At 50.8% G+C, this 25,909-nt stretch overlaps 9 protein-coding genes across 9 annotated transcripts; 4 read left to right on the top strand and 5 right to left on the bottom strand.

The window, feature by feature from the left end:
* Window positions 1-150: 150 nt before the first annotated feature.
* Window positions 151-3,251, top strand: TREMEDRAFT_34164 (uncharacterized protein; the record flags this gene model as incomplete). The annotated part of the gene is made up of 8 exons (XM_007006916.1): window positions 151-645; window positions 829-1,008; window positions 1,120-1,259; window positions 1,331-1,783; window positions 1,932-2,166; window positions 2,209-2,358; window positions 2,439-3,063; window positions 3,106-3,251. The coding sequence occupies 8 exons, from the start codon at window positions 151-153 to the stop codon at window positions 3,249-3,251; spliced, it is 2,424 nt and encodes an 807-aa protein (XP_007006978.1).
* Window positions 3,252-3,781: 530 nt separating this feature from the next.
* TREMEDRAFT_64754 (uncharacterized protein) lies at window positions 3,782-5,638 on the top strand (the record flags this gene model as incomplete). The annotated part of the gene is made up of 6 exons (XM_007007005.1): window positions 3,782-3,898; window positions 4,018-4,308; window positions 4,360-4,593; window positions 4,741-4,857; window positions 4,947-5,219; window positions 5,342-5,638. 6 exons carry the CDS (start codon window positions 3,782-3,784, stop codon window positions 5,636-5,638), a joined length of 1,329 nt encoding a protein of 442 aa, XP_007007067.1.
* Window positions 5,639-5,725: 87 nt separating this feature from the next.
* TREMEDRAFT_64753 (uncharacterized protein) lies at window positions 5,726-7,204 on the bottom strand (the record flags this gene model as incomplete). Its single annotated transcript, XM_007007004.1, has 6 exons — window positions 5,726-5,760; window positions 5,811-5,829; window positions 5,877-5,912; window positions 5,971-6,107; window positions 6,187-6,266; window positions 6,405-7,204. The coding sequence occupies 6 exons, from the start codon at window positions 7,202-7,204 to the stop codon at window positions 5,726-5,728; spliced, it is 1,107 nt and encodes a 368-aa protein (XP_007007066.1).
* Window positions 7,205-7,689: 485 nt separating this feature from the next.
* Window positions 7,690-10,296, bottom strand: TREMEDRAFT_64752 (uncharacterized protein; the record flags this gene model as incomplete). Its single annotated transcript, XM_007007003.1, has 15 exons — window positions 7,690-8,034; window positions 8,181-8,314; window positions 8,366-8,522; window positions 8,612-8,786; window positions 8,839-8,945; window positions 8,996-9,215; window positions 9,260-9,317; window positions 9,360-9,399; window positions 9,443-9,515; window positions 9,567-9,640; window positions 9,682-9,756; window positions 9,804-9,846; window positions 9,896-9,914; window positions 9,963-10,051; window positions 10,121-10,296. 15 exons carry the CDS (start codon window positions 10,294-10,296, stop codon window positions 7,690-7,692), a joined length of 1,785 nt encoding a protein of 594 aa, XP_007007065.1.
* Window positions 10,297-11,575: 1,279 nt separating this feature from the next.
* TREMEDRAFT_72272 (uncharacterized protein) lies at window positions 11,576-13,511 on the bottom strand (the record flags this gene model as incomplete). The annotated part of the gene is made up of 8 exons (XM_007007144.1): window positions 13,482-13,511; window positions 13,133-13,436; window positions 12,967-13,089; window positions 12,300-12,920; window positions 12,050-12,257; window positions 11,795-12,006; window positions 11,654-11,749; window positions 11,576-11,607 (listed from the first exon to the last, which is right to left on the bottom strand). The coding sequence occupies exons 1-8, from the start codon at window positions 13,491-13,493 to the stop codon at window positions 11,576-11,578; spliced, it is 1,608 nt and encodes a 535-aa protein (XP_007007206.1). The 5' UTR covers window positions 13,494-13,511.
* A 298-nt stretch (window positions 13,512-13,809) lies between these two features.
* Window positions 13,810-16,257, top strand: TREMEDRAFT_34129 (uncharacterized protein; the record flags this gene model as incomplete). Its single annotated transcript, XM_007006911.1, has 5 exons — window positions 13,810-13,993; window positions 14,198-15,826; window positions 15,874-15,966; window positions 16,011-16,082; window positions 16,136-16,257. 5 exons carry the CDS (start codon window positions 13,810-13,812, stop codon window positions 16,255-16,257), a joined length of 2,100 nt encoding a protein of 699 aa, XP_007006973.1.
* Window positions 16,258-16,535: 278 nt separating this feature from the next.
* On the bottom strand, window positions 16,536-20,530 carry TREMEDRAFT_64749 (uncharacterized protein; the record flags this gene model as incomplete). The annotated part of the gene is made up of 10 exons (XM_007007002.1): window positions 16,536-17,012; window positions 17,054-17,832; window positions 17,874-18,506; window positions 18,546-19,019; window positions 19,062-19,437; window positions 19,475-19,629; window positions 19,671-19,884; window positions 19,926-20,102; window positions 20,143-20,327; window positions 20,365-20,530. The coding sequence occupies 10 exons, from the start codon at window positions 20,528-20,530 to the stop codon at window positions 16,536-16,538; spliced, it is 3,636 nt and encodes a 1,211-aa protein (XP_007007064.1).
* Window positions 20,531-22,176: 1,646 nt separating this feature from the next.
* Window positions 22,177-24,976, top strand: TREMEDRAFT_40588 (uncharacterized protein). The gene is made up of 2 exons (XM_007006956.1): window positions 22,177-22,623; window positions 22,665-24,976. Exons 1-2 carry the CDS (start codon window positions 22,225-22,227, stop codon window positions 24,939-24,941), a joined length of 2,676 nt encoding a protein of 891 aa, XP_007007018.1. The 5' UTR covers window positions 22,177-22,224; the 3' UTR covers window positions 24,942-24,976.
* On the bottom strand, window positions 24,936-25,758 carry TREMEDRAFT_64747 (uncharacterized protein; the record flags this gene model as incomplete). Its single annotated transcript, XM_007007001.1, has 5 exons — window positions 24,936-25,016; window positions 25,064-25,153; window positions 25,211-25,517; window positions 25,574-25,614; window positions 25,663-25,758. 5 exons carry the CDS (start codon window positions 25,756-25,758, stop codon window positions 24,936-24,938), a joined length of 615 nt encoding a protein of 204 aa, XP_007007063.1.
* Window positions 25,759-25,909: the final 151 nt, after the last annotated feature.

The raw sequence follows: 25,909 nt of genomic DNA, 5'->3' as shown, positions 1-25,909 counted from the left end.
CATTTGTAGTTTGCCGCCTGGGACACCTGCGTTGCTGTCCTTTCAACATTATTGCTCCTTTTCACTCCTTGCTTCCATTCATCACAGTGCATCACTGCTCACTGCTCACTGCTCACTGCTCAGTCATATCAGCCACTCTGGCTGACGTCAATGTCGGATCTCACCCCTCGACCCATAGTCACCTCCCCTACTCTCCCCGCTCCCTCCTTGGACGCTCGCTGGGTTCACGCAGGAGCTCAATACCTCGACTTACTACCCACACCCATCACTTCCGCCTCCACCTCTTACAAAGCCTTTTCCCCTTCAGAATCTAAAAGGATAGAGGCCAGATGGACATCACTACCTCTGCTAGAACGTCAGCTGGCCATCAAAGAATGGGGAGCAGCAGAGGGGGAAGGTGCAAGCAAAGTCAAGAAAGAACACGGAAGGAGCGAGAGCACCGCGTCGAACAATGACAAACGTCGATCTTCTTCAAAAGATAGAGAAAAAGATAGAGGCGTGCCGGATGCAGAGGTCATAAGGAGTGGAGAGGAACAACCCACTGATGGAGAGGTGGACGGAGAGGGTAGGTACAGAAATATCATGGCGGATGCGCAGAAAGAGTATGAGAATTTGGAATTGATTGCTGGAGTCCCTGTCAGTCAGGTGAGGTCAAACTTCTATCCCTCCTACTTTCTGTTTCCTGTCACTGTCACTCTTGAAATATGAAATCCTCATAAAGATCGGTCATAAGCCCCCTGAGAGTATGGTCGTGTGACCTGCTTTCGATCACGTTGCCTTCAGGATAACCAAAGTATGTGGCATGTCAGACCATGAGCTGATATTCAGGACTCACTGTTCGAGGTCGACCTCAAAACACTTTCCCTTCATCCAGTCTTCTGGGCGCACACCGGACCCCGGGTGAGTGTCATGAGAGGGACATGGTTCGTGACGGACGAAACAAGGCCTTGCTCCTGGGATCTGGGAGAGGAAATTGAGAGGGGTTATCTAGAGATAAAGCCATGGCTCGTGAGTAAATTTTCTTGTCTCTGTATCATCCCGTATGGCAATTGGTTCGTGCGTTTGACGTACAGCTTCGGAAAATCTTGAGGATTAGGATAGAAAGACAGTTGACCTCAGCCTTCTTACAAGGATGAGTTGGCCGCGGCCACTGCTCTAGGTCCAGCCGCAGAGGAGAAATTGAAATATGCGCTTCCTATCCGATTTGGGCCTGGCTTAGGGGTGATATTTGAAGATGGGGAGAAAGGACGACTCCTCTCGTGAGTCCACAAAACTATACATCACTGATAATCTTCGAGTGACAAAAAAACGCAGCTCGCTGATCTTCTAGAAGTGGTGCTTTAAACTACCTCTCTCGAGCCTTTTGGTCAACACTACGCACAAAACCCTCTGGCACTTATGTCTATCGCGGTTACAAAGCTGCCAAGATGGCTAAAGATGACAAATCGTCCATCAGCAGACGAGGTAGCAATGCCAGTGTCCGGTCACAGGAGAGATCATCTCGAGCCTCTTCTATCATTGACGACAGACTTCAGCCTGAGATAGGTAAAGGAAATCGGACTGGTAGAACAGACGCGCCAGAAAGGTCCTCGCAAGATGATGACGAGAAAAAGGGTCAGTCATCGACAGATTCCGCCGTGTCAGATGCCAAAACTGCAATGAGGGAGGAACGAGAACCTATAGTGGATGCGGATGATAATGATACGCCTTGTACGGATTTGTGTCTAGTCATACATGGTATAGGCCAGCAATTGGCTACCCAGTATGAGTCGTACAACTTTGTGTGAGTATTTGGTTTCCTTGATATCACACAGTCACACTACCACCCACGCCACAATCTCGTTCCAACATGCCATTCTCTCTCAGTACCATATATTATCGTTCCACCTTTTACGGTCTTCTGTTCTGGCTTAGACCTTCGCTGATATCAGCTACGCTGGTAACCAACTTCGTCAGGTTTTGCGGAAACAAGCTGCCAACCCTGCACTGGCATCGATCATCCGAGACCGACGGATACAAGTCCTGCCTGTCCAATGGCGAGCATTGTTAGACCTTGAGGCGGAGAAGACGGCCGAAGATCAGGAGCACGAGATGGACAATCGCTTTACGATGAACGACATAACTATCAACAAATCCATTCCATATGTCCGGGAACTGACCAACGCGGTGAGCAAGTTCGGGCGAGAAGTTGTATCAGCTGATCAAAAGGTTCTTCTTGACATCCCCCTCTTTATGTCGCACCACCGGAGCAAGATGATCGAAGCGGTTTGTCTTCAAGCGAATCGATTGTACAGGTTGTGGATCGCTCGAAATCCAGAGTTTGAGAAGAATGGAAGAGTGCATATCATTGGTCATTCTGTGAGTTGTGACTTCCTTCCTTAGATTTTTCGTAGTTTCATAGTTAGGCTTTGTAGTGTTGGGGCGAGGCTGACAAGCAGCTCGGTTCTGCCCTCGCCGCTCACATCCTGTCGAACCAGTCCACCAAGATGCCTAACATGTCTCAACTTCCGAAACAAGTGATAACTCAGACCCGGAATCGATTTCTGTTCAACACCTCGGGCTTCTTTCTCGTGGGATCACCCCTCGGCGTCTTCCTTCACCTTGACCAAGCGCAAATAATGCCACGAAAAGGTCGAGAACGTACCATGCATTCACCCCAGGATGAAGCGTTGGATCGAGCTGGAAAGTTTGGCTGCATGGCGGTTGACTCGATTTACAACATCTTCTACCTCAACGACCCGATAGCGTATACGCTTAACGCTGCTGTGGATGTGAATCTGGCTAGGGAACGAAAGCCTCTAGCTATCACCAGTGTCACTGCGCCTTTTTACACAACGGTCACGGATGGACTGTCTCGATACCTTCCTGCTATTATTGGAGGTGGAGGGGAGAGAAAGCTGTTACGACCTGGTACGATCAGACTTCCGAGTGGGATAGAAATGTCCGGACCGACGGGGGAGGAGAGACTTAAAGGGACTCGAGGGGAAAGAAGGTTTTCAGCTTTGAACCCTCATGGCAATCTGGACTTTTATCTCGCTTCTGCTGGTATGAGCGAGTATCTAGGTGAGTATGGTCCTCCGCGCTGTTACAAGGGTTGACTGGCAGATATGATAACGGCTCACGCTTCATATTGGACGGATCCATCGTTTGCCGCATTCCTGTTGGCAGAGGTATTCTCAACCAAATGGGACCTGATACGGACGGGAATGGGATTGGCGGAGCAAGTGTTACCCCCTGGCACTAGCATATGATATGACGATTGGAGCGATTATACGACCTGTTGCATGTTGCGTGCATCCCATGATTATGTAGATTACTCATACTTGTACATGCAGCCATGCAACCAGAAGAGACATGCCGCATGCCGCATGCCGCGGCCGGAACATGGACCAAGTGACCAAGTTCCGATCCCGTGCCGACCGGCCGGAACATGTCCAAAAGTGACAAACACGCCGAAATTCACGGTCACCCTTTCGACATTTTGCACTCGTCACCATTTGAACGGTCACAGAATACACTCCAATAAAGATGGATACGGGATAACAAATTGGATTGCTGTGTGTCTCAGGGAAAGTCGGAAAAGTAAAACATACATGAACCGTAAAAGGAGACCATGGTTGGAACACTTTTCTTCTTCCGTCCAGTCGTACAACAACCAACCGACCAGTTTCGTTCGATACTAATTCTGGATAGTCCTGGTCTTCACCCTACTCCGCTGAGGCCTTCTTGTAGGTAATAACATCTGGTCACATTCACTGTCTCCAACCAGCGGAATCACATCATGCCTAACATCGATCTTCTTGACACTGCTCAGGTGTCCTCGGTCGTGAAAAGACACAAGGTTGTAGGAATGATAGGGAAAGAGAAGAAATGGGATATCGGAGTTTCTCCATCCGTGGTACGTACCATAACCTCCATCAATCCGTCAAACAACACTGTCTCTCAGCATTGTTTTTCTGTTTCCAACTTGGACCGTCTTCTCTCAAGTTAGAGTGGTCCCATAACCTAACCCCCAAGCCAAACTCCCGAAACCCAATCCGTACCACCCTGGAGCTCATCACCTCTCAGCCTCCCAATCCCATCAACGGTCCTACACGATCATTGATCAACCTCGGCTTAGGTGATCCAACTCATTATCCCCTTCATCCCCCTCCGGAGTGCGCGATCGATGCGATAACACGCACTCTCAAGTCGGGTAAAGCAAATGGCTATCTTCCTGGTGCTGGAAGCCTCCAGGCTAGATCAGTAGTGGTGGATTATCATGAACGATGGGATGGAGTGGCATATGGATTAGAGGATGTTGTTCTGGTATGTTTTTCCTTCCTCTCTTTCCATTGAGAAAACCTACTAATACAGCAGACTCACGGTGTCGGGCAAGGTCTTGATCTGATCTTCTCCGTGCTCATACCACACCAAACTGTCCAGAAATGTAACGTCCTACTGCCTCGTCCAGGGTTTGCACAGTATGCTACATTGCTAGCCAATCTTGGAACGGACGTCAGATACTATGATCTGCTCGAAGAGCAAGGATGGGAAATTGATTTGTCCTCTTTGGAGGATTCCATTGATGGGGGAACAAAGGCAATCATCCTTGTGAGTTTTTTTCCTGTCCATCCAAACCCCTTTTCTCTCCATAAGATTGGCATCACCTCTCTCTCTCTGCTCATGTTCCTACATGATATTGTAAAATACGGTCGTGACAGAGTCAGTGGAGCTGGGCGTCATTCACTGACACTGCAGACGAATCCTAGCAACCCATGTGGTAGCAACTACTCCCGATCCCATCTTCAAGCACTCCTTGATATCGCCGAGCAACACAAAGTCCCCATCATATCGGATGAGATTTATGGTCATATGGTGAGTATTTCTCTCTCTTCCTACCTGCCATCCTCACTGCTACTACACAGAACTCCTGCCCAATTCATTATGGCCGACGCTGATCTCAGACTTGGGACAAACCATTCGTACCGCTGGCCAGTCTGTCCCGGAGTGTACCCATCATTACACTGGCAGGTTTGTCCAAACGTTTCCTAGTTCCTGGCTGGAGATTCGGTTGGGTATGTTTACATGACCCCCTTTGTCTGGCAACGAAAGTTCGAGAAGGGATGCACGTGTGGGCGAATCGCTTCATGGGACCGAACAGTTTGGTACAGGCTGCACTGCCTGATATTCTTGCAACACCGGGGAGTTGGTTCAAGGTAGTCATGGACAAGATACAAGTGGGTTTCTCTTGCGTTTCTCAAATAAGTCTACCTCCTTCCCGACCGCACAATCTCTGGTTGAGTACACCTAGATGATGGTCTGATTGTGGGGATAAAATATGTTAGAGACTTACTCCCAGCTGAACGCTCATATCTTGACCACAGCAATCAACACCATCCCAGGACTATCCTGTGCAGCACCCAGCGGGGCATTATATATGCTTGTCAAAATTGACTCATCTCGTCTCCACATGTCCGACATCGATTTCTGTACCTCACTCTACAGGGAAGAAGCCCTGTTCGTGCTACCTGGCATATGCTTTGAGGCTCCCGGATACTTCCGAGCGGTCCTCAGTACTCCAGCTGATGTCATGCAGGACGTTGCTCTTCGCTTGAGGGCGTTCTGCCATAGACATGGTGGAAAGGTATGCATCTGAAGCGAATGGGTATTCTTGTGAGAGAAATACTAAACCCCTTGATTGACGTTTATCGAACAGTGAAGTGGGAACGAGGTGAAACGGAGATCACCAAGATACGTTCTCACGGAAATACAAGTTGTCTGTCATAGGTCAGCTGACTCGCATACAGGGAATACTGTCTGAAACTCACTATCGCCAACCACATTACCCTGAATGTTAGCTAGACATAACACGGAAGATTTTCGGATGGACTTACCGCAGGATCATATTCACATGTCGCCTTGAAACTCGTCTGCGATCAGCCCACCGTCTGAAACCTCGAAGAAGTGTAGTTTTGAGGGAGAACTCACCCCGTATTTCTCATCGAACAACACCCCAGGGGAACAAGTAGCGATATAACACCCAATTGTCGTTGAAGCTTTCCAGACAACTTGGGTGAAATGACCCGTGGCTTCGGTGAAACCGGGGTTAGACTGGTCATATTGAGCTGGAAATGTCAGTCAGGATCCCACCCGTTCGCTGACCTTGGCGTGGGGGCTGGAAAGATGTGAGAAGAAAACACTGACAAACTTCATTAACCCACATGTCGATCGCTTGTTGCGGTGTGATCCCACCGGATTGACTCGCCATGTTCTCTCCTGAATTCCTAACTTGTCAGCTCATCCTCTGACAAGGGGTCTTCAAACTTCCAACCTCTATACGCAATGATTATGACACTTGCTGGACAAACATAGGGTATATGCCTAACAAGAGAGTAGTAATTCCGACAAGACCGACAACTCACGTATGTAACCCAGCATTGCAATTTTCCGCGTTAGCTTTCGCTCGTTGGACCAACGAATCACTCCATGTCACATTACCCGCTCCATATTTCGTTCTTGCGATATTATGTCCATCCAAGAATGCTTGTGCTTGTTGATCTAACCCCTGAGTTTGTCCCCCGCCGCCGCCGGGGCTGGAAGCGGAAGGGTTTGCGCCGGCGGAATCGGTAGCAGTTTCGGGAGGAGCGACGACAATGGTAGAAGTGACAACGATGACTTGGACCACTCCTGAGGGTTTTGGGATTGTCCTCGATATCGAAGATGAAGATGGGGCAGAGGAAGAAAACATTAAGGAAGAAGAAGTCGAGGTCGAATTGTCGCCTTCTTCATCACAATCCTCTAACAAGATTATATCTGCTGGTGGTTCTTCTTCACAATCTCCAGTCGTCAACCACATTCCTGTTACTCGTCGTTTATGCATTCTCCCATCTTGGTCATATTCTTCAACCTCGTACTCTTCAATCTCGTACTCTTCATCGTAGTAATAATCCTCATCATCGTCAATCTCAATGAAATCGTATTCGTATTCCAGCCAATCGTCTTCGTCGAACCAAGATTCACCATCAGTGTTCAAGTGGGCATCCGCGGCTAGTGCGTGTTGTAGGACAGGTACGAACGTTTCTACAGGTCGGGAGGGTAATGTCTTCGAAGGGCTGGAGATTTTATGGGTGGACAAGGTGACGGGATCGGGTGGTCGGTGATTCACAGGGATATGAAGAGATAGACTTAAAGGGAGGAAAAAGAAGAAAGTAATGACCAGCATCACGACTTTTCCTATCGTTTTCTTTATAAATCGTAATGACCGTCTTGTATTAAACTCCTAATACACCAATCATGCGCAGCACATAGTGAACACGAATATCAAGATCTCTTCCGAACCAGAGCGGTATAGGAATGAAACCATACATTGGGTCAAATCGAACTGGCAAAGGGGATGTCGGTTGCGGCACGTAAGAGACGAGTCCGATCCTTTGACTTGTCCTCGGGTGAGTATCCTCCTTTTGCTGGTCGACGGGAGAGGGAGAATCAATGGATGCACGTTTCTGTTTCAACACGACATCACATCATTGTGTTTCGAAGATTGTATTGCAAGCCCAACTTAAAGCAAGACTTGCAGAATTTGCATAGGGGTAAATCCATCATACACTTGGTTCATCTAGCAAACAGGTTGTAAATCACCCAACATCTCAACACTGATCGTATATCTGACAATTTTTTGTTATCTACATACACAGTCGGAAGAAATCATCAATCTTTGAGATCTGTCTTACTACTTCCTGCTGATTCTTCAATGCCCACTTCCCGTTTTGTTTCCATGGCGTAAGTCGGACTGCCTGCCAATTCGCGTGCTTTGGCCGCGGCCAGACCGATTTCTTTGATGTTGAGATTGCGCATCAACAGGGCCGAGAGGATACACATGCAGCCTGAGGCGAGACAGTACCACCAGACGTTATTGATGGATTTGGAGTAAATATCAAGCACGGCGGGACGGACAGAGTCGGGAATGGCGGACCAGATAGATTCGGGAGCGGCAGAGATTTCAGCTATGAGTGAGACAGGGAGATCAGTCAGACCCTTGAGCCCTTGACCGAGCTACATTGATCAGTCTAGTTCGTTGGTGTAAATTTCCTCAGAATACAAACCACCCGAAAGGCTGGCAAGGCCTGGACGAGGAAATTAAAGGAGAATACAGGAAAGATCAAGCTGGAATGTCACTGAAGTGAGGCGGAGCAACTCACCTTGTTTTGGAATACAGATGTGGCCGTGTTCATAGCAACAATACGACCCAAGAAACCAGCAAAGTTGATTGTATTGGTGGCATGAGGGATCATGTGAGGTTCACTCAGATAGTCGGCTTGTACGAGCACGACAACTACACATTAGCTCGTCTTTTCTCTTGACTTCATCATGATGAGTGACACACTGATATTGAGAGCACAACCAAACCCGATACCACTGATGACTTCGAAAACTATAATTTTTGTTAACCCTGAGCCAGGAGAGATTGTGGTGAGTAAGCCCGAGGCGACGGCGATCAAACCTCCCCCGACGACGACGGTATATTTGGCAATACCCGTTCTCTGTGCGAGCATCAGCCAGTTGACCCTCACAGATATGATAGCTTTTCAAGGATGAGAAAGGGAGAAATGAGAAGGCCACGAGGACATACCTCGGCAAGCTTTCCAGCTATGATCAGGAAGGGACTCATTGACAACTGTACCCCCAGCAAGAGGACCCCAGCACGGACGGCGCTTTTACCATCGATCGCTTCGAAATGTAATGGGAGGTAGTATAGGTAGACCACGACTGCTCCGAAAGCAAAAAAGTTTGCCCAAGCGCCGGCTCTGGACATATGAGCACCTCATTCGATAGTTCGATAGCTAACAGAAGACTCACGATATATGTCTACGTCTCAGAAGACTTGGTGGAAGCATTGCTTTGTCTCCGAGGAACAAACTCCAGCCGATGATTAGGATCACGAACGCCCCAGCGAGAGCCAGGTTCTGATACGGTGTCAGCTTCAGTAGGGCGGCAGACAACATGGTTCACTCACCACTACGACCCCCACGTCATTCCAAGCCTTGGTCACGCCGCCCCATTGGGTCCCAATTCCGAGACAAGTGACAAAGCCAATCGTGAAGAGGGTCGACACCCAGTCGAGGGTTAGAAGACGAACGAACCGACTACGGCCATCAGGTTTACCGTCGTATCGTGGGAATAAGCGGACTTTGGGTAAAGTCAGGGCCAGTAGAGCAAGGGCGACACCGCCAATCCTGCGCGTTAGCGAAACCCGTTTTGAGAATAAGGGATGACGCACGGCAGATTGATGTAGAAACACCATCTCCAGCCTTCAGCCCCGATGTCGGTGAATGCACCTGCGCATCAGTTGTGTCCCTACAAGATATCATGGGACTAACCGCCAACCAGTGGTCCCATCACAGATGCTACTATAAAGCTCTACGCTGTTGGCTCAATCTTCACGCTTGAAATGATCACTCACGACTCCAAAGAGACTGAAATATCCGGCGCGTTTTTCGAAAGGGATCAGTTCACCGCCGATGAGGTATGAAGCGCTGCGCGACGATCAGCGATGTTATACCTTATTCACAGGATTGTAGACTCACTTCCATAGACCTGCACCACCTAGACCTGCCACTGCTCTTCCCACGATAAGCATGTTCATCGATTGTGCGGCACCCTGCAGATATGAGCGAAATCGGCGAGGCAGATTGAACTCACGCAGATTGCTGATCCAATCTCAAAGACGACCACCGCTCCCAGGTAGATCCATTTTGGGGAGAATACTGTCATGATCTACATTCCGTTAGCCACTACACGGAGAGCAAAGTAAGGAAACTAACTTGGGAATATATAAGAATACATCCGGCGCAAGGTATGAAGAATCTGTGTGTAAGTTAGAAACTCTACCCGGACAGTGTACAAAAGTGCTTACGCCGTGTTGAGCCATTCCACTGATCATGTCAGCTGACTTCATGTGCACAGGAACGGAAAGAACGTACCCTTATCCAGAGAATCGAACTGGCTCACTATACGTGGGACAGCTACTACTATGATAAAGGCATCCAAGCCAAAGGTGAGGACGTTTATGCTATGATATCAGTTTCTCTTCCATACCCACAGCTCTGTGAAAAGCAAAGTTCGATCGAGGGACACTCACCACATTGCTAAGAAACATATTTTGAATTTTGTGGTGCGAAAAAAGCTGTAGTCTGCTTTAACGGTATCGACGCCCAAGTCGCTATCTTGAAGCCCCGACATGATGTGATTTGTCGACGAAAACGAAGTTGGAGATCCCAAACCGCCTCGACGAAGACTGGGTACAACAGATGCCATGATTTTCGACGACGGTAGGTTTTATTCTCTCTGTGAAGCCGCTGCTGAGCTACCGCCAATCTGTGAACCGTCTCCCCCAAAGGACAAAGGATGTTAACGAATCCGTTGCAGACCTGGGAAGGATGACGAATTGCAGAAGACGGGGGAGTGTTGTATCCGCCAACAGATCGTCGCTATTTGACCGCTTTTCCAACCTGACAGCGAACAAAGATGGTCTTGATGCGCCGAGTGAAATGATGAAGATCCGCTCGTTGTGATCACACAAGGACTTGTGGGTGAACTAGTACGATCTTGAGACATCTTTTCAGTGATCAGGAAAAATCTAGCGATGCCGGTCGGCGAGATAAAGTCGCACTATTTCAAGCGATCAAAGGTGTCCGTGATCACGACGGGGGTTGTGAGCTTGGTCCAAAGGCAGGAAGCCTCAAGCCGGGACCGGTCGAGGAGGAAGGGGGGTCGCCATGTGACCGACGGGCGGATTGCCTACAGTACAAAAGCGGGCTAGGTAACCAAGGTTGGAGCCAAAAGGCCTTGATGGCTTGATCCATCAACCAAGGGGAAACCATCGATTCAAGGACCCAAAAGGACCTCGGAATGGTAACAAAGGACGGTTTTGAACGAGTGCGAGATTTCCGGATCAGGTGGACCTTGTTTCGAGGGGTTCCCATCTTCAACATGAAGCGCATTGAGAGGATGCCTGTCAAGTGAGCACTCAGTCACTAGTCTGCAAGTAGTTGGAAGGGTATGTATACTCAGTAGTGGTTGAGATGAATCCTATCCCCTTCAAAGTCAGCTGGAGGAAACATCATGGGGGGGTGTTGGTGCAATCAAAGGCCACGCCATTCCTTGACACAGATGTGTATGAAGAGGACAAGCCAGCGCTATTGTTGTAGCTAGTAGCTACGGTAGATGGAGTAGAGTACGGGTAGTGCATTGTTACTTATGTATCAAGACCACACGGTGAGTGATGGCTTGGCGTACTTACCTAGTTACCTCAGGTACTCGCACCAGTGCCCACATCACGTGACACCTCTCTTCCCCACACTTTACTTTTGTCGCCCAAGCCTCATGCACCTACATCATCACACCAAGCTTCTGTATACATGGCACCCACCCTCCACCCAGCTCTGATATCGCTCGTCCACCCCACGGCCCCTCACTCCTCATTGTATTTTTACCGTTGATGATGGAGGCCGCATCGCCGCCCCTCTCGCATTATGACAATGATGCATATCACTTGACACACCCAAACGTCCTCAAGGTCTGTCTCTTCTACCACTCAGGCTGACCCTTCCAGCTTGGCGTAGTACTCTGTCATGTTAGCCGTTACTCATCTGCCTCGACCTCACAAACTCACTCTCAGCCTCATTGATGCATGTTATGTTGGCACCAAGCTTGTTGATCGTCTCATAGTATTCATCCTCTTCCACGCTGTCAAAGACGATACCGCCACCTTGGGTGTTAGTTATCAGCCCTGGCGTATGCTACAAAGACCCACCTGCCTGCAAATACACCATTCCATCCTTGTAGGTCATGGTTCGAAGGGCGATGCACGTGTCGAGCTCGTCACGATCGAAATCAAATCTACCAACGGCGCCGGCGTAAACCCCACGCCGCTCCTTCTCTAAACCAGATACGAGCTGGATAGCCTTGACCTTGGGAGCACCAGACACTGTTCCCGCGGGAAAAATGGATCGGAAAGCGTCGAATCTGCGGCATCAGAAGGTCTGCGATGCGGAGAGTAGCGACCTACCTCGATTGGTCGTCCCGCAGACTACCACTGATCTGACTTGTGAGATGGATGACATGACTGAACTTTTCCACTCTCATCAAATCGTCCACGTTGACAGTCTCAGGCTTGCAGACGCGATTGACATCGTTCCGTGCCAAGTCAACCAGCATGATGTGCTCGGCTCGGTCCTTTTCCGACGCTTGCAAACCTTTACCTAGTACTTCGTCCTCTACATACATCAGCTCCGCTTAAAATGTGCAGATCGACTGACCAGCAGCCGTCTTGCCTCTTCTCACCGTGCCGGCAATGGCGTGATTGTACACTTTCCTTGCTTCCACCTTGCACAGGGTCTCCGGACTGGCCCCAATGAGTTGGACGTCTCCACAGTTAAGATAGAACATGTACGGTGATGGATTGACCCTCCGTAGGTGTCTGTATATGTTGAAGGGATGCAGTGAGGTAGGCCGAGATAGACGTTGACTGGGAACAGCTTGAATGATGTCACCCTTGACGATATGCTCCTTGAGCTTTGTCACAAATGCTTCGTATCCTTCCTTTCCTACGTTGCTCTTGGCCTCATATCCGAGCTTGATGGAACCTTGTTTCGGCAGTGGTACTTCAGGTGATGCCAACTGATTGCGCAAAGTCTCCAGACGACCGACGCATTCTTCGTACAAAGCGGGTATACGTGAAGGTGGACTTCCATCGGGGAGGTAGACGTGTGAGACCAGTTTGACAGTTTGAAAGATGTGATCGAAGATGATGAGGGTAGAAGTGAGCATGAAGAACGCTTCGGGAAGACCTGGAATGGGGTTGACGAGTGGTTGATTAGGCTTGGTGACGGGCTCAAAGTGGGCAATAGAGTCGTATGTGATGAATCCAACAGCACCTCCTGAGAGCTGTCAGACTAGTAACGTGTCGGATGACGTTTGACTCACCGGTAAAGGTGGGCACCGAGGGCAATTTGACATGACGATACGGCTCAAGCTCCTTCTCCAACGCTTGCAGAGGATCGCCGCTTACATCGAAGCCTTCTCCTGTTCTGATGACTTTGAAAGGGTCTATATGTTTAGCAGTGTACGTCTCTTTGAAAAGATGACTGACCTGCACCTACAAAACTGAATCGAGCCAGGTTTTCTCCTCCGACGACACTTTCGAGTAGAAAACTGTAATTACTCTGATTGGCGATCTTGAGATAGGCAGCCACAGGAGTTGTCAAGTCTGCAGGTAGCTCGATGTAGACGGGGATCAGATTAGGCCTAAGAGATGGATTGGATTTGTCAATCTGAGGAGGGACAGAAAGTGGAGGATAGGTGGAGGAGGAAGGAGGGGATAAAGTAGTGGGAGTGTAAGAAGCGGAAGCGAAGAGTGAGATGAGATCGGGTAGGGATGGGACAGGCTCTCCTGACTGAAACGATTAGCTGAAGACTTCTGATGGGATCAAGACACTGACCGAGCGACTCATGATGAAGAGATAGGGATGGTGATGAAAGTATATATATACTCTGTTTAGGAATGTAACGAGTAAGAAGTTGTAAATTGATCTAAAGTCACGTGACAATGCGATGGCTCATGGCCCAGCAAGCCTAGCCGCAAGCCTAACAACCACATTGCAGCAAGAGAGAGGTCATGGCGGCAAATCACTACTACTACTGGACTACTAACTAAGTACTACTCCGACCGCTCACCTCACCGTACTCCAACCACCACCACCACCACCCCCACCACCCCTCTAGCTACTAGCTACTCCTATCCCTCCCTTCACGACTCCCTGCCAGGTCATGGCATCAGGGCCACAGTCCATATCAGTATCACCTCCTGCACCTTTACCTCAACGTGGGGCTCAAACATACGACCCTTACATCTCCTCCCGTTCAGATTCCATCCCTTCAGCCTCTCCCGGAGACCTGTCTTCTCAACCCGCCAGCGAGTCAGATCGTACTTCTTTGGCTGTTAGGAGTCATAGTCTGAGGAATACTGCCCCCAACGGTGAGTAGGGCATGACTCACTCACCCCTCCCTGTCACCGTGCGACCCCATGTGCCTTCCACCTTCCCCTCGTCGTGATGGGCCAGTCTCATACCCTGACCTCTGCCCCGTGGTCGTCTTTGTCTACTTCCACGACTTGTACCAGTCATAACCATATCAGCTGATGCACATCTTCCCACAGCTCAATCCGCTCAACCACCTCTCCCTTCCTACAACGCCGTCATGGCTTCCCAACCTGGACTAGCTCTTGTCAAACCCTCTCAGCCATACAACAACAACGCCGGCCATCCATCTCACGTCCGTGTTCCTAGCCTAGAGCAACCGTCTTATCCCCCTGTAGACTACGGTCTGCCCACATCCCAATATCCTCCGACCCACGATCCCAATTATTCTTCCCGGCGACCCATATCAGACCCCAACGAACTGAACTTTTCACAGCTGTCCATGTCGTCGAACCCCCCTCCCGCTAGACACAACACGGCACCAGCTCAACCACCTTCACACCGTGATCAAAACCCATATCGGTCACGAGTAGGAGGAGGTGGTTATCCCACTGTGGCAGACGGAGACGCCTCTGCCAGCGTTTACAGCTTGGATTCTGGTTTGGGAGCTTATGCGGCTGGACCTTCGGATCAAATGGCAGGAAACATGTACGCCCCGCATGGTCATGGCCATGCGGCTCCAGGATGGGACCCGTATGGCAGCGGCGGCTATCCACCGCAGGAATACAACCCTTATTACTCTGCGGCAAGCGAGTTTCTCAATCCTCCACCCACCGCCTTTCCACAGAACACTTCCGGCAACCTCATTCCATCACGTCAAGAAAGCATCTCATCCCTAGCACGTACCAACACATCCGCTTCTGCCCTCTCTTCAGCATCCTCGATCTCTCTTGCCCGGAAACCCACCGAAGTCGTGGGTGCCTCATCGACACGTCGACGAGGTGGGCAAGCAGCGATCGACATGAACAAACCACCTTACACCAAGCAGTACGTGGACGATTATCGGAAACGTATGAAAGATGATCCCGACCCGGAAGCTCAATTCGCATTCTCCAAGTACTTGATCGAAGCCGCCAAGAAACTCGGGGACGAGATCAGTCAAACAGAGCCAAAACTCGGTCGAAAATATCGAGATACACTATTGCAGGAGAGCTTGAGAAATATCAAAAAACTCGCAGAAGCCAAACAACCGTATCCCGATGCTCAATTTTTCCTCGCCAACCTATACGGTACCGGTCAGTTGGGTTTGCAGGTGGACCATGAGAAGGCATATTATCTGTATCTGATGGCCAGCAAGCTCAATCACGCCGCTGCCACATACCGAGCCGCCGTGTGCAATGAAATCGGTGCTGGCACCAAGAAGGACTACAACCGCGCTGTGCTGTTCTACCGCAAAGCAGCTGCTTTGGCCGATACCGCCGCCATGTACAAGCTCGGGATGATTCTCCTCGGTGGATTGTTGGGACAGGCGAGAAACTCCCGTGAAGCAATCGTGTGGCTACGTCGAGCTGCGGCTCAGGCTGACGAGGACAACCCACACGCTCTGCACGAGCTGGCTTTACTGCATGAACGAGCCAACAACGGAGGCGTGGTACCTCATGATCCCCTCATGGCTCGTGAGCTGTTCAACCAAGCCGCTCAGCTAGGGTATGCACCTGCGCAGTTCAAGCTTGGCAGTTGTCACGAATTTGGGACGTTGGGGTGTCCGATAGATCCGAGACGGAGTATCGCTTGGTACACCAAGGCGGCAGAAAAAGGTGACAGTGAGGCAGAGTTGGCATTGAGCGGATGGTATCTCACAGGAAGCGGTGAGTCAGACCATGTACTCCGGTGAGAAGTGGCTGACATGGCACAGAAGGTGTGCTGAAGCAATCCGATACAGAGGCATACCTATGGGGAAGAAAGGCAGCCAACAAAGGCTTGGCAAAGGCAGAGTATGCCGTCGGATGTGAGTCGACGCCAAGGTCTGGTAATCTTGCTGACCATGTGCAGACTATAGCGAGCTGGGTATTGGAGTCAAGCAGGATATGGATCAAGCCAAGCGATGGTACATGCGTGCAGCAGGTCAGTGGTGTCGTCCATTCTGATATTCTCATAGAAAATGACTAACAGCCTAGCCCAACAACACAAACGAGCGATGCAACGGTTAACGGAATTGAACAGCGCCAAAGGTGCCAAGGGCAAAAAGGCGGTCAGACCGACCCGAGACGAAGCGGAACACGAGTGTATCATAATGTAATTGCGCCGAGTCATCTTGACCAAAGCATATATGCATCGGGGTCATGGGTTCCTGACCGGTCGTCGCTCGAATGCCACACACTTGAGAAGATTGTTTACAAGATTAAGACAAAACGCATTCACCAAGAAACACCAAATGATATAAACGTGTAGCGTATGAGAAGGATCGTGTCGTTGCTGAAAAATCACTGGATGACCCCTTGCGCTTTCAACATTCTCGCCCATCTATCCTTTGTCAGCCCCTCTTCTCATATTGATTCTCGATTAACGCTCCAACACTCACTGTTCCCGTTTCATATTTGCCTCCTGTAATTCCCTTTTCAATTTCTTATTCTCCAGGTCAAGCTCATTACGTTTCGTCGTGGCATCCTCGAGATCCCTCCTGAGAGCCGCGAATGCCTCGTCTGGGGGCAACGCGGCATCGTTGAACATTCCATCCAATTCCGTGTTGAAAGCCTCGTAAATGACATCCACCTCCAACTGAACCTCCGAAAGTTGCTGCCGTAGCAAGTCTTGATATTCTTTGGCTCTCAAAACCTGCGCTTTCAGTCGCTCAACTTCCGCCGACTTTTGAGAGTTTTCCAACGACACTTCCTTCGCAAGATTGGCGGCCTTGTTCATGTCGGCTATCGCGGAACGCAAGGCGCTCTCCAGCTTTTCGACCGTAGCTCCCATATTACGAGCAGTCTCATCTGTCACACCGTCGTGTCCGATACGAGGAGAGTAGTCTGAGATGACGTTGATGTCTACCAATCGCTGCCGGTCAGCACCTGCTTCACCTCTGACATTGGACCTACCTTGATATCACGTCGGTGTGGAGACCGTGGAAGAGAGGGGGTCCTGTCCATGCGTCCGTTCGTTATCTTCCGCAAAGACTGAACATCCGCCTTCAGTCGCTTGACAACGGCGTGAGACTCTGCTACCCTTTGCCTCGCAGCCTCTATGGCAGCTGACGTGTCCATATACTCTGTCTCCGAAGCAACAGTCGATCCCGAGATAAGTCGAGGTGTAGTGAGAGGACCAGCGCTGCGTGGACCTGAACTTCGTCGATGACTATTCAGAACTCCGACACGAGGAGAGTTCTCCTTCGATGCAAGTGGAGTGCGTGGAGGTGACCGTTTTCGGGGCTGGAGTTGATCTTCGGAATGTTGGCGCTTAGGTACAGCATGGACAGGAACTGTGGCAAGAGGGGTTTCGTCTTTGAGTGGCATTGTCTCGCGTCCTGGCGACACTCGTCGGCCGTTCCCGGAAACGACGCGGAGCTTCGTGTGTCCAGAACCAAGACCAGGAGTTCGAACTGGGTCCAACATCGGCAATATCTTGGGGTGTGGTTGAGTTGAGCTTCCGGCCGCGTTGCTACGTAACGGATTCGGAGTCCGTGGTCCTCGTGGAGGTGGGCTACGTGGACCGGCTAGAGGAGACAAGGGTCTGTGAGCAGCTGCAGGCGGACTCGCCAATCTCGGTGATGTGAAGACATCTCCTGCAGGTGTTCTCAAAGGTCTGGTAGGTGAGGGAGTCTTGTTGCGTATCCGAAGCGGTGCCGTCACCGGCAGAGGTTCCGGAGAGCCAGTTCGATCTGGCATGAGCTCAATCTTGTACACACCATGGCTGACCTACCAAGCGTTCGCACTAGACCCGCTCTTGTCTCCGCTTCACGTGCTTCGATCTGCTGCCGAAGTAGCTCGACGAACCCGGTGCTTGCTGGACCAGCAGTATCCGAGGTAGGTTCCACGCTAAGCGGAGAGGTGTCACGTTCTAGAGGTCGTCCACGTTCAGCCTCCATGGGGGACGTCGTCAACAAAGGCTCAGCATTCTCGAGCTCGCCGGTCCATTGCCTGCCCTCGACCGAGATACGCTTCTTGGCAGCCTCACGGGTGGCCATAACGCCAGGATCCGCAAGCGTTGCCATCGACCGACTGTTGTTTCTTGCTAGGTTGAGTCGGGCCTCGAGATCAACCTCGCTCGGGTTGGTGTGAAGCTGATATGGCCCGTTCGAGACCACGTCGTCATTTCCTGCAACACGCCTCGAGAAGCTTGACCGATCCGACGATCGACTTGTCGAGGAAGACTTTGTCCGCCTTGTACTATTAGTCCCGAATGGGTCTTTGGTTAAGGCACCGCTTCCAAACAGATTGCGCGAAATGGTGTCGAGGTTGAGCAGGGAGGGACGTAATCGATGTGAACCAGAGGAAGGAGTTGCCGGTGCTGATGTCGATGAAGTCCTGAATTTGAAGATTCCGTATCGATGGACTGCTGTCAGCATCGTCAAAGGGGTGGGATTCCACTCACTTGTTGTAAGGACACGCTCAAGAGCCTCAGAGCAGTCCACCACGGTTCTCCCTTCATCACCAGCAACGTTGACATGATAGATGCGGCACATACCGCCTGGGAGGGGCTGCAAATGGAAGACCAGCAGTGACTCCCCCAAAGCAAGCATTTCCGGACTCTCACTCTCATCGACAAAGCACACGACTTTGGGAGTAGGTCGAGAGGGATCGTCGGTGATGCTCCACATGCATTTGGCCCGACTGAAAGATTCGATCGGCTCAAGTGAGATCTCTCGACTGACCAAGACTCTACTCGAGGAGGACCGTAATCTGGCCTGGGCAGCCCACAGGTTCTCGACGAAGCGCATCTTGTCCCGACGGATGGCGTTTGCGTCGAGAGCACCGAATGGAGGATGCACAGTCGTGAAGCACCTGAGCGGCCGACTCCAACGGTCTGATTGATCCGTCGGGGGCCGGGGCAGAAACATTTGGAAGTCTGGCGATCAGTACCCTCACACGAGGGATTGCTAACACTCACCACCATTCCCCACGTCGGTCACAATGATATCCCCGATGTCGACCAGTCCCCTGAAGAAGAGCTTATCCTTCTTCCCTCCGCTTTTGTCGAGCACAGCCACGCCCCCTCCAGATTTGACAAGACGAGAAACATCATCCAGCCCTGTCACTTTGGGCCCGGAGATAGTGGAGGAGTGCCTCTTCACTATCATGAGCTTGTCGTTGAAGAGGAAAAGAGTACAATGTGCACCGCTAGTTGATGCAAGATGTTGTTGTGGGGAAGTGGACCCGGACGTTGAAAGGGAGTTGATGGAGTTCGCAGTAGATACGGAGGCGCGATCGAGGTCATCCACGTCGAGGGAGTCGATAAAGGTCCTCTGATTGCTGAAAAGTGTCGCCTTGCCTGTCAGCGACTTTCTCATGTTTGTGACTCACGGGGAATCCATCCACATTCCTTTCCAAACAATACATCACCGTCGCTCGGACAGTCTGCTCGTCTGGCTCACAGCGGGCAATTTTTGAAGCCAGCGTAACGCTGCTGACAAGTGCAGCTCTCTGAGCCGAGCTGGGATGCATGCATCGAATCATCGCTGGAGGTGAGCTAGGCACAGTTTCCGATCTGAGAACCCACTTTGCCACAACAAAGTGTATCTGGGAATACGCTGCACAGGTTCCATGAGAAGTTCTCGGAGACCGATGTTGCCAATGCCGGTTGTTGAATACTTTGTCCTCTCGATGAAAGACGCGAAGCCAGGATACTTCTTGAAAACTTCGTTGAGGGTCTTCTGTGACGCCTCTTGATTACTGAGATAGGTCCTATACGGATCAAACGTCTTGGCTTCGAGCTGAGGAAATCAATACAACTCATGTCGCAGCTGCCACTCACGTGTCGCAAGCAGATACTTCCCACGTCCTCCGGCGTCGCCTCTTCCAAGTCGGACAGGAATGTCTCTGAAGCCGACACCACGAGCTCGATGTTGGAGAAGAGGCTTTTGATCTCGTACAGCGGGATTATCATTTCTGCAGCATTCTTGGCGAATAGGCGCAGCGGAATGGCGTATCGCTGCCATGAGCACAATCATCGGCTACGGGTCTGCACTCACATCCCTCAATGCTTTGATCCTCTGCAAGTAGCTTTTTTCCGTCCGTACAAGTTCCTCCAGCAGTCCTGCCAGGCGTCCCTGTGAAGTTGGAGAGTATTCTGATCCGACGTCAACTCGAGGAGGCGTATTGTCACTGGATACGGGGGCAAGCGGCGATCCCAGCTCCTCGAGCAGGTGGGTAGTGTCTGGCATCAGCGAGCGTGTCCAAATCAAAGGACTTACCATCACCATGTGATTTCAAGATGAGATCACAATGAAAAGCTCTCCGGACTATCTTAGCACCAGTCTCCCTGTCGGTCGAGCGTGTAGAGCTATTGAGATCTATGGCTTTTGGAGGGGGCGGAGGGGGTAAGGGGGAAGTCGACTGGGGCTTGTGGGGGGAGATCATGGTGTCATATGAGAAGGGGGCGGTTGGACTGACACCTGCCCGATTGTGTGAGGGTTGAGTTTGATACGAGACGCTGTGGGAGGGAGATGAGATAGTATGAATGATATAGGGAGTATGATAGGAGGATGTATATGCAGTAGTGGTGGTAGTAGTGGTGAGTGGTATGACAAGTTGAATGATACCTTTTGGTGAAAGAAAGAGAGAGACGGCTTTTCCGCTGTTTAGGTTTTTCCAAAGAAATCAGTCGCCCGTTAGATTACGTAATCACGCGGCTTCTTTGTGCGGTTCACTCCTCCTCCTTACTGCTACAACCAACTACTACTACTTTGTGGTCCACAACCACATACTTTACCACTGTACAATGGTCATCACATCGTCACACAAGTCATGAGCTACGCAAATCCACAACGTCAAGCATCTGCTTCTTCCGCTTCTTCCGGCAGAACCGTCAGAGCCGAATCCAAAGCTAGCGGTCGACGTTCTAGTATTCTCGCTCGTCTCACCGGTCGACCCTCTCCTTCCAACGGTCACTTTGACTCTGACCAAGATGAACCCGACTCGGATGTCGACGAGGTCGCACAAGCTGGTCCCAGTGACTACTACCGTCGCAGTCCATCCCCCATACCTATTTGTGGCGACGCATGGAGGCAGCCCAGCACGGAGCCACCCCCCGTCGACCTCGAAGGTGGACTCGATGACGAGTGGAGAGGTTCAGAGGCGAGGTGGAGCGATTCGGACGATCAATGGAGTACGGCTTCCCCTGTGCCAGCCATGAGTGACGCGAAAGAGTACCAGAAACGTCTTCGAGATGTCTTCAGCGAACAATTGAACGAAACTCCCCCTTTGACCCCGGTCCACTCCCCTCCGTCGTTCATTGAGAAAGTCGCCATCGAAGACGCAGACTCTGGTATCCTCACCTCTCTATCCCCAGGCTCATCATCATACGCCAATACCCCCTTAAAACGTTCCGCCATCAATCCACTCTTTTCGCGATTACGATCCCACGGTAATTCACCCATTCCTCAGCATGTCCGCCGCCCTTCACACTTCTCCCATTCTCGAACCGTATCAACCCTTTCACTCCCTCGACATATCAATCCTGCCTTCACACTTCACCCCTTACGTCGACTGTCTACACATCTCTTCGCCGAAGTACCCACCGTCATGGATGTAAACGGAATGATCGCCATTGGTACGGCCTCTGGCCGAACGCACATCTATACTTTCAATCAAGACCTGCGCGCTGTACTAGGAGAGGGCTCACCTGTCACTGCGCTGCGCATATCTCCGGACCAGACGTACGTGGCTGTTGGTCACTCAGACGGTGCTATCAAGCTCTATGATCTCAGTACACCCGCCAAACCTGCACGAGTCGTACAACCTCTGACCTTGCAGCAAGTGCAGAGCGGCCGTCGGGAGGGGCATTTAGTCAATAGCCGAATACTGCACCTTGGTTTTGTTGGTACGAGGCATACCTGCATCGTTTCTGGTGACGAGTATGGGCGGGCATTTTGGTGGTCTTTGGGTAGAATCATGGGAGTGGATTCCAATGATGTGGTGCGGATGCTGGGAACATACGGATCTCGGAAACCCTCGACACTATTTGCTGTATTACCTCTGCAACCGGGATCGCACCCTTCGGACTCATTGGAACTTTGTGCTCTTCTCACACCTTCAAAACTCATCATGTCGGCATGAAGCCCATTGCGAAGACGTTGTTTCGGCGAATGCGAGATACGGACGGGATGGGAAATGCGTGCTGGCTGAGAGCTGGAGAACTGGATCAGGGATCTGACCCTGTGTTGGCTTACAGCTGGGGCCGCACCCTTCGATTCCTGCGAGTCAAAGACGGTGACACCCCGACATTTGTGGACGGTCAAAGATGGGACGCACCCGACGATATCCGTGCACTCCAATGGTACGATGCGAATCACTTATTGGTCCATGCCATGTCCCTCATCCTGCTCGACGTGCGGACCATGACACAGGTGGAGACAATGCCGCTGGACACGCAGCTCGTATCGTTTCCTTCCATTCGAGGCTTGTGCGTATCAAACAGTCTGCGTACATACAGAGGCAAATTAGTTCTCCTCGTAAGTGATCTCATCGGAGCGATCATGAAAGCTGACCACAGTCTCACTCACAACTTCTGGTCGGGACTCTCTCACACTGGAACGATCGAGTCCTCGCAAAAGTTCATCAAGGTGATTTTCTTGGCGCTATCCATCTCGCCGTCGATTACTTCGAGGGGCGCTCGACTGGGAATCGTATCGGACTTCCGGGCTCAGAAGATGCCGCCAAGAAGGTTGTCTCCTCCAGGATTCGAGAACTCATTCATGCTTCCCTGGCGTGGGCTTTTTCCGAGGAGCGTATGCACGATGATACCCACTTCAGCCCCGATGGCAGAGGTGTCGACCTCACTTCCCTCTTCGAATCCCTCGCTATAGCTTGCATTGATGCTTGTCTGTCTATCGGTGATCGGAATACGCTGTTCAATCTAGCTTACGAACGTTATGCGGAAGCAGGCATCCATGGGATCTTCCTCCGTCAGCTGGAACCATACATCCTCGATGGACGGCTTATTCACGCTCCACCCGAGGTCGTCAAAAATTTGGTCAGCCTTCATGCCGAAGCCTTCGAATGGGAGCAAGCGGAAGCGATCATTTGGCACGTAGACCCACATTCTCTCGACATCGATCAGGCAATCACGATCTGCGAGGAGCACCAACTGTGGGACGCTCTCGTTCACGTGTACACCAGAGCTCTCCATGACTATATTGCACCACTGCAAAAGCTTGCGCCGGAGCAGCTATTCGAATACATCGAGTATACCTTATGCGGTTGTTCATACCCTGACGGGGCACAGCTACCAGCAGATGAGTCTGATGCAGCAAGAAAGTCGGTCTATGAGTGGATCTCCAGCAATCTGCCCCAACTCTTACACCTGGACACCGAAGCTTTCCTTCACACTCTGGACATCGCCTTCGAGGATTCATATCTCGATGACTCGTCAGACATCACTCGACAGACGTTGATCAACCAAATGCTGGATGTGATGGACTCGAGCGATTTCAATGTCAACGACGTCACTCTATTACATATTTTCGTCGCTCGTAATCTTCCCAAATACTCTCAATTCCTTTTGTTCCCTCCATCTGTCTTACAGCGTATTCTCTTCGCGTTGTGTACCGACAACGAGCCCGAGTCTCGGGAAGATCGACAGCTAGCTGCCGAGTTTCTCCTCTCGGCCTTCACTCCTCAGAACGCCGATGCCATGCTCCAACTCTACGAGTCAGCCGGCTTCTATCGTATTCTGGCTATCATATATCGACGGGAGCAGAGATGGGGGGACCTCATTGCTACAATTGTCAAATTGCACCCTGAAGACATCTTCGCCGAATTGGATAGTTTGGTCGAGAAAAGCCCAACCACCGTCGAGAAAGTGATACCTGATCTGCTGAATGTGAGCATCACGTCGACGGCGACTCTTCTGCAAAAAGTGCCTCAACTTCATCCCATCGCCCTGTCTGTGCTTCCCCCCCACAAACAAATAGCCTATCTGTCGAGTCTCGATCAGCTGAAACTTCCCCTACGTCACCAGTACATAAATCTGTTAACGGTCCACGAGCCCTCCTCCGTAATCGGCTACATGGATTCTCACGGAAAGGATAAGTTTGATCTTTTCCAACTGAATCAAGATTTCCAGACCGCTCGATTTCCAGAGGGTCAAGCGTGGGCGTTGGACAGGCAGGGTAAGCCCGGTGAGGCTTTGACTGTGATCGAGAGTGTTCTTAGGGAGGAGGGTATGGATATTGGGCAAGCTGTGGTGTCGGGAGATCTGGGAACGGTCCACATGGCCTTACAGTCAATCACGTCTGCATGTGTCATGGGGACCCGTTTGTGCCGGGAGCGGTCTTCGGAAGCTCAAGCCGAGGATATGTGGTTTGGGATTCTCAACGAGATGGTGGAGCTGGTGCAATCGTTGAGCTCTTTGAGCGTGCGAGCGTCGGAAGGAGGAAGCATTGCTGTGGATACCTTGCGACAACTCATTCAGGATACTCTGTCAGCCTTGGTTTCATCCCGCTCCCCGTCATTGTCTTTTCCACGACTCTTCAAACGACTCGTAGATTCGACACCTACTACCAAACGATCGTATGCCGAATTTCGTTCTATTCTGAGTGGCATGTTGGACTCGTATCGAACCGAAGGAGAGATGTTGACGATGACGACTCGGTTATTGGAGGGTGACCTGTTTGTTTCGGTACATGAATTGGTGGTCAAGCGTCAGGCGGGATGGAGGCCTTTTGACGGGTTCTGTGACGAGTGTGGGCTCAAGTTGGAAGGGGATGTGATGCTCAGTCCCGAGAGGGCGTATCATCGGTCGTGTCAAAAGATCACAATACCATCATAGCATGTTCAATATCTGCACTATGTCATCTCTATTTGACAATTGTGCGAGCTGCAGAGGAGTCTGATCGTCCTCATCCTGTGTATCAGTCATTGCTGCATGCTGCTGACCGCACTGGTGCTCACTTTGACATGACGATCTGCCCCATTGGCCAAGAGCAATCTGACCATATCTGTCAGACCTCGATCTGCTGCCAGATGAAGTGGAGTGTAACCCTGAAGGCATGAGCTATCTTCATACATGGCCAGAGCGACGTTGTTTTCTCGACTCACAAATTCTCCCACTTGACTGACCAGATCAGGTTGATTGACCAATTCTCGAACTTTATCGAGATCATTATCAATGACAGCATCGTGTATAGTACCTGATGGACCGGCAACTGGTTCGTCTTCCACAGTCATCACGCTGACATTTCTCCAACCAGCTGATACTTTTGCACCATCCCATCCGAGTCCCTTGGCCAACTCGATATATCGCACACGGGCATCATCGGGGATTTCATATTTGGTAGACTGAGCGAGCCATGCGTCATGCTTCGCCCTAGGTGCGGGAGAGAATATCGAGGGTCTGGAGCCCGTCCTGAGAGTATACTCAGCCAGTGACGTCCGGGGACAAGGATGAAAGAGAGAACTGACGGACCATCACCAGTGGTAGCATATTTGTACAACCCGTATATCTAAGATATCAGTCAGTGAGGAGAAGCGTAGGCACTTGAGTGGTTTACCTCTAACTTGGTCTCGTTGGACAATTTAGCAGCCTCGGGATTGGTAGAGAGCCAATTTGCGGCGTTGTCGAAATCGTCATGGGCATCATCTTGCATGATATGAAGAGTTCAAGGTGTGGGGAGGCCTAGAGTAAGCAGTAGGTAGTGATAGTAGTACAGTAAGTAGTAGGAAGGTGAAGTTGGCGAAGAGGAGGTTAGCGATGACCATGTGGTTAAGGCATGGCGTCATCATCCAAGTTAGTTATGT

The sequence above is a fragment of the Tremella mesenterica genome, assembly GCF_000271645.1.
Source record: "Tremella mesenterica DSM 1558 unplaced genomic scaffold TREMEscaffold_12, whole genome shotgun sequence".
NCBI classification, from domain to species: domain Eukaryota; kingdom Fungi; phylum Basidiomycota; class Tremellomycetes; order Tremellales; family Tremellaceae; genus Tremella; species Tremella mesenterica.
This window is presented reverse-complemented; position numbering and strand designations above follow the sequence as displayed.

What these genes read in the sequence shown, in the direction of transcription:
- TREMEDRAFT_40588 (XM_007006956.1), top strand. Translation starts at nt 22,225, where the DNA reads ATGAAGCCCATTGCGAAGACGTTGTTTCGGCGAATGCGAGATACGGAC. An exon ending in GAGGCAAATTAGTTCTCCTC is followed by an intron (nt 22,624 to 22,664) that starts GTAAGTGATCTC and finishes AGCTGACCACAG; the next exon opens with TCTCACTCACAACTTCTGGT.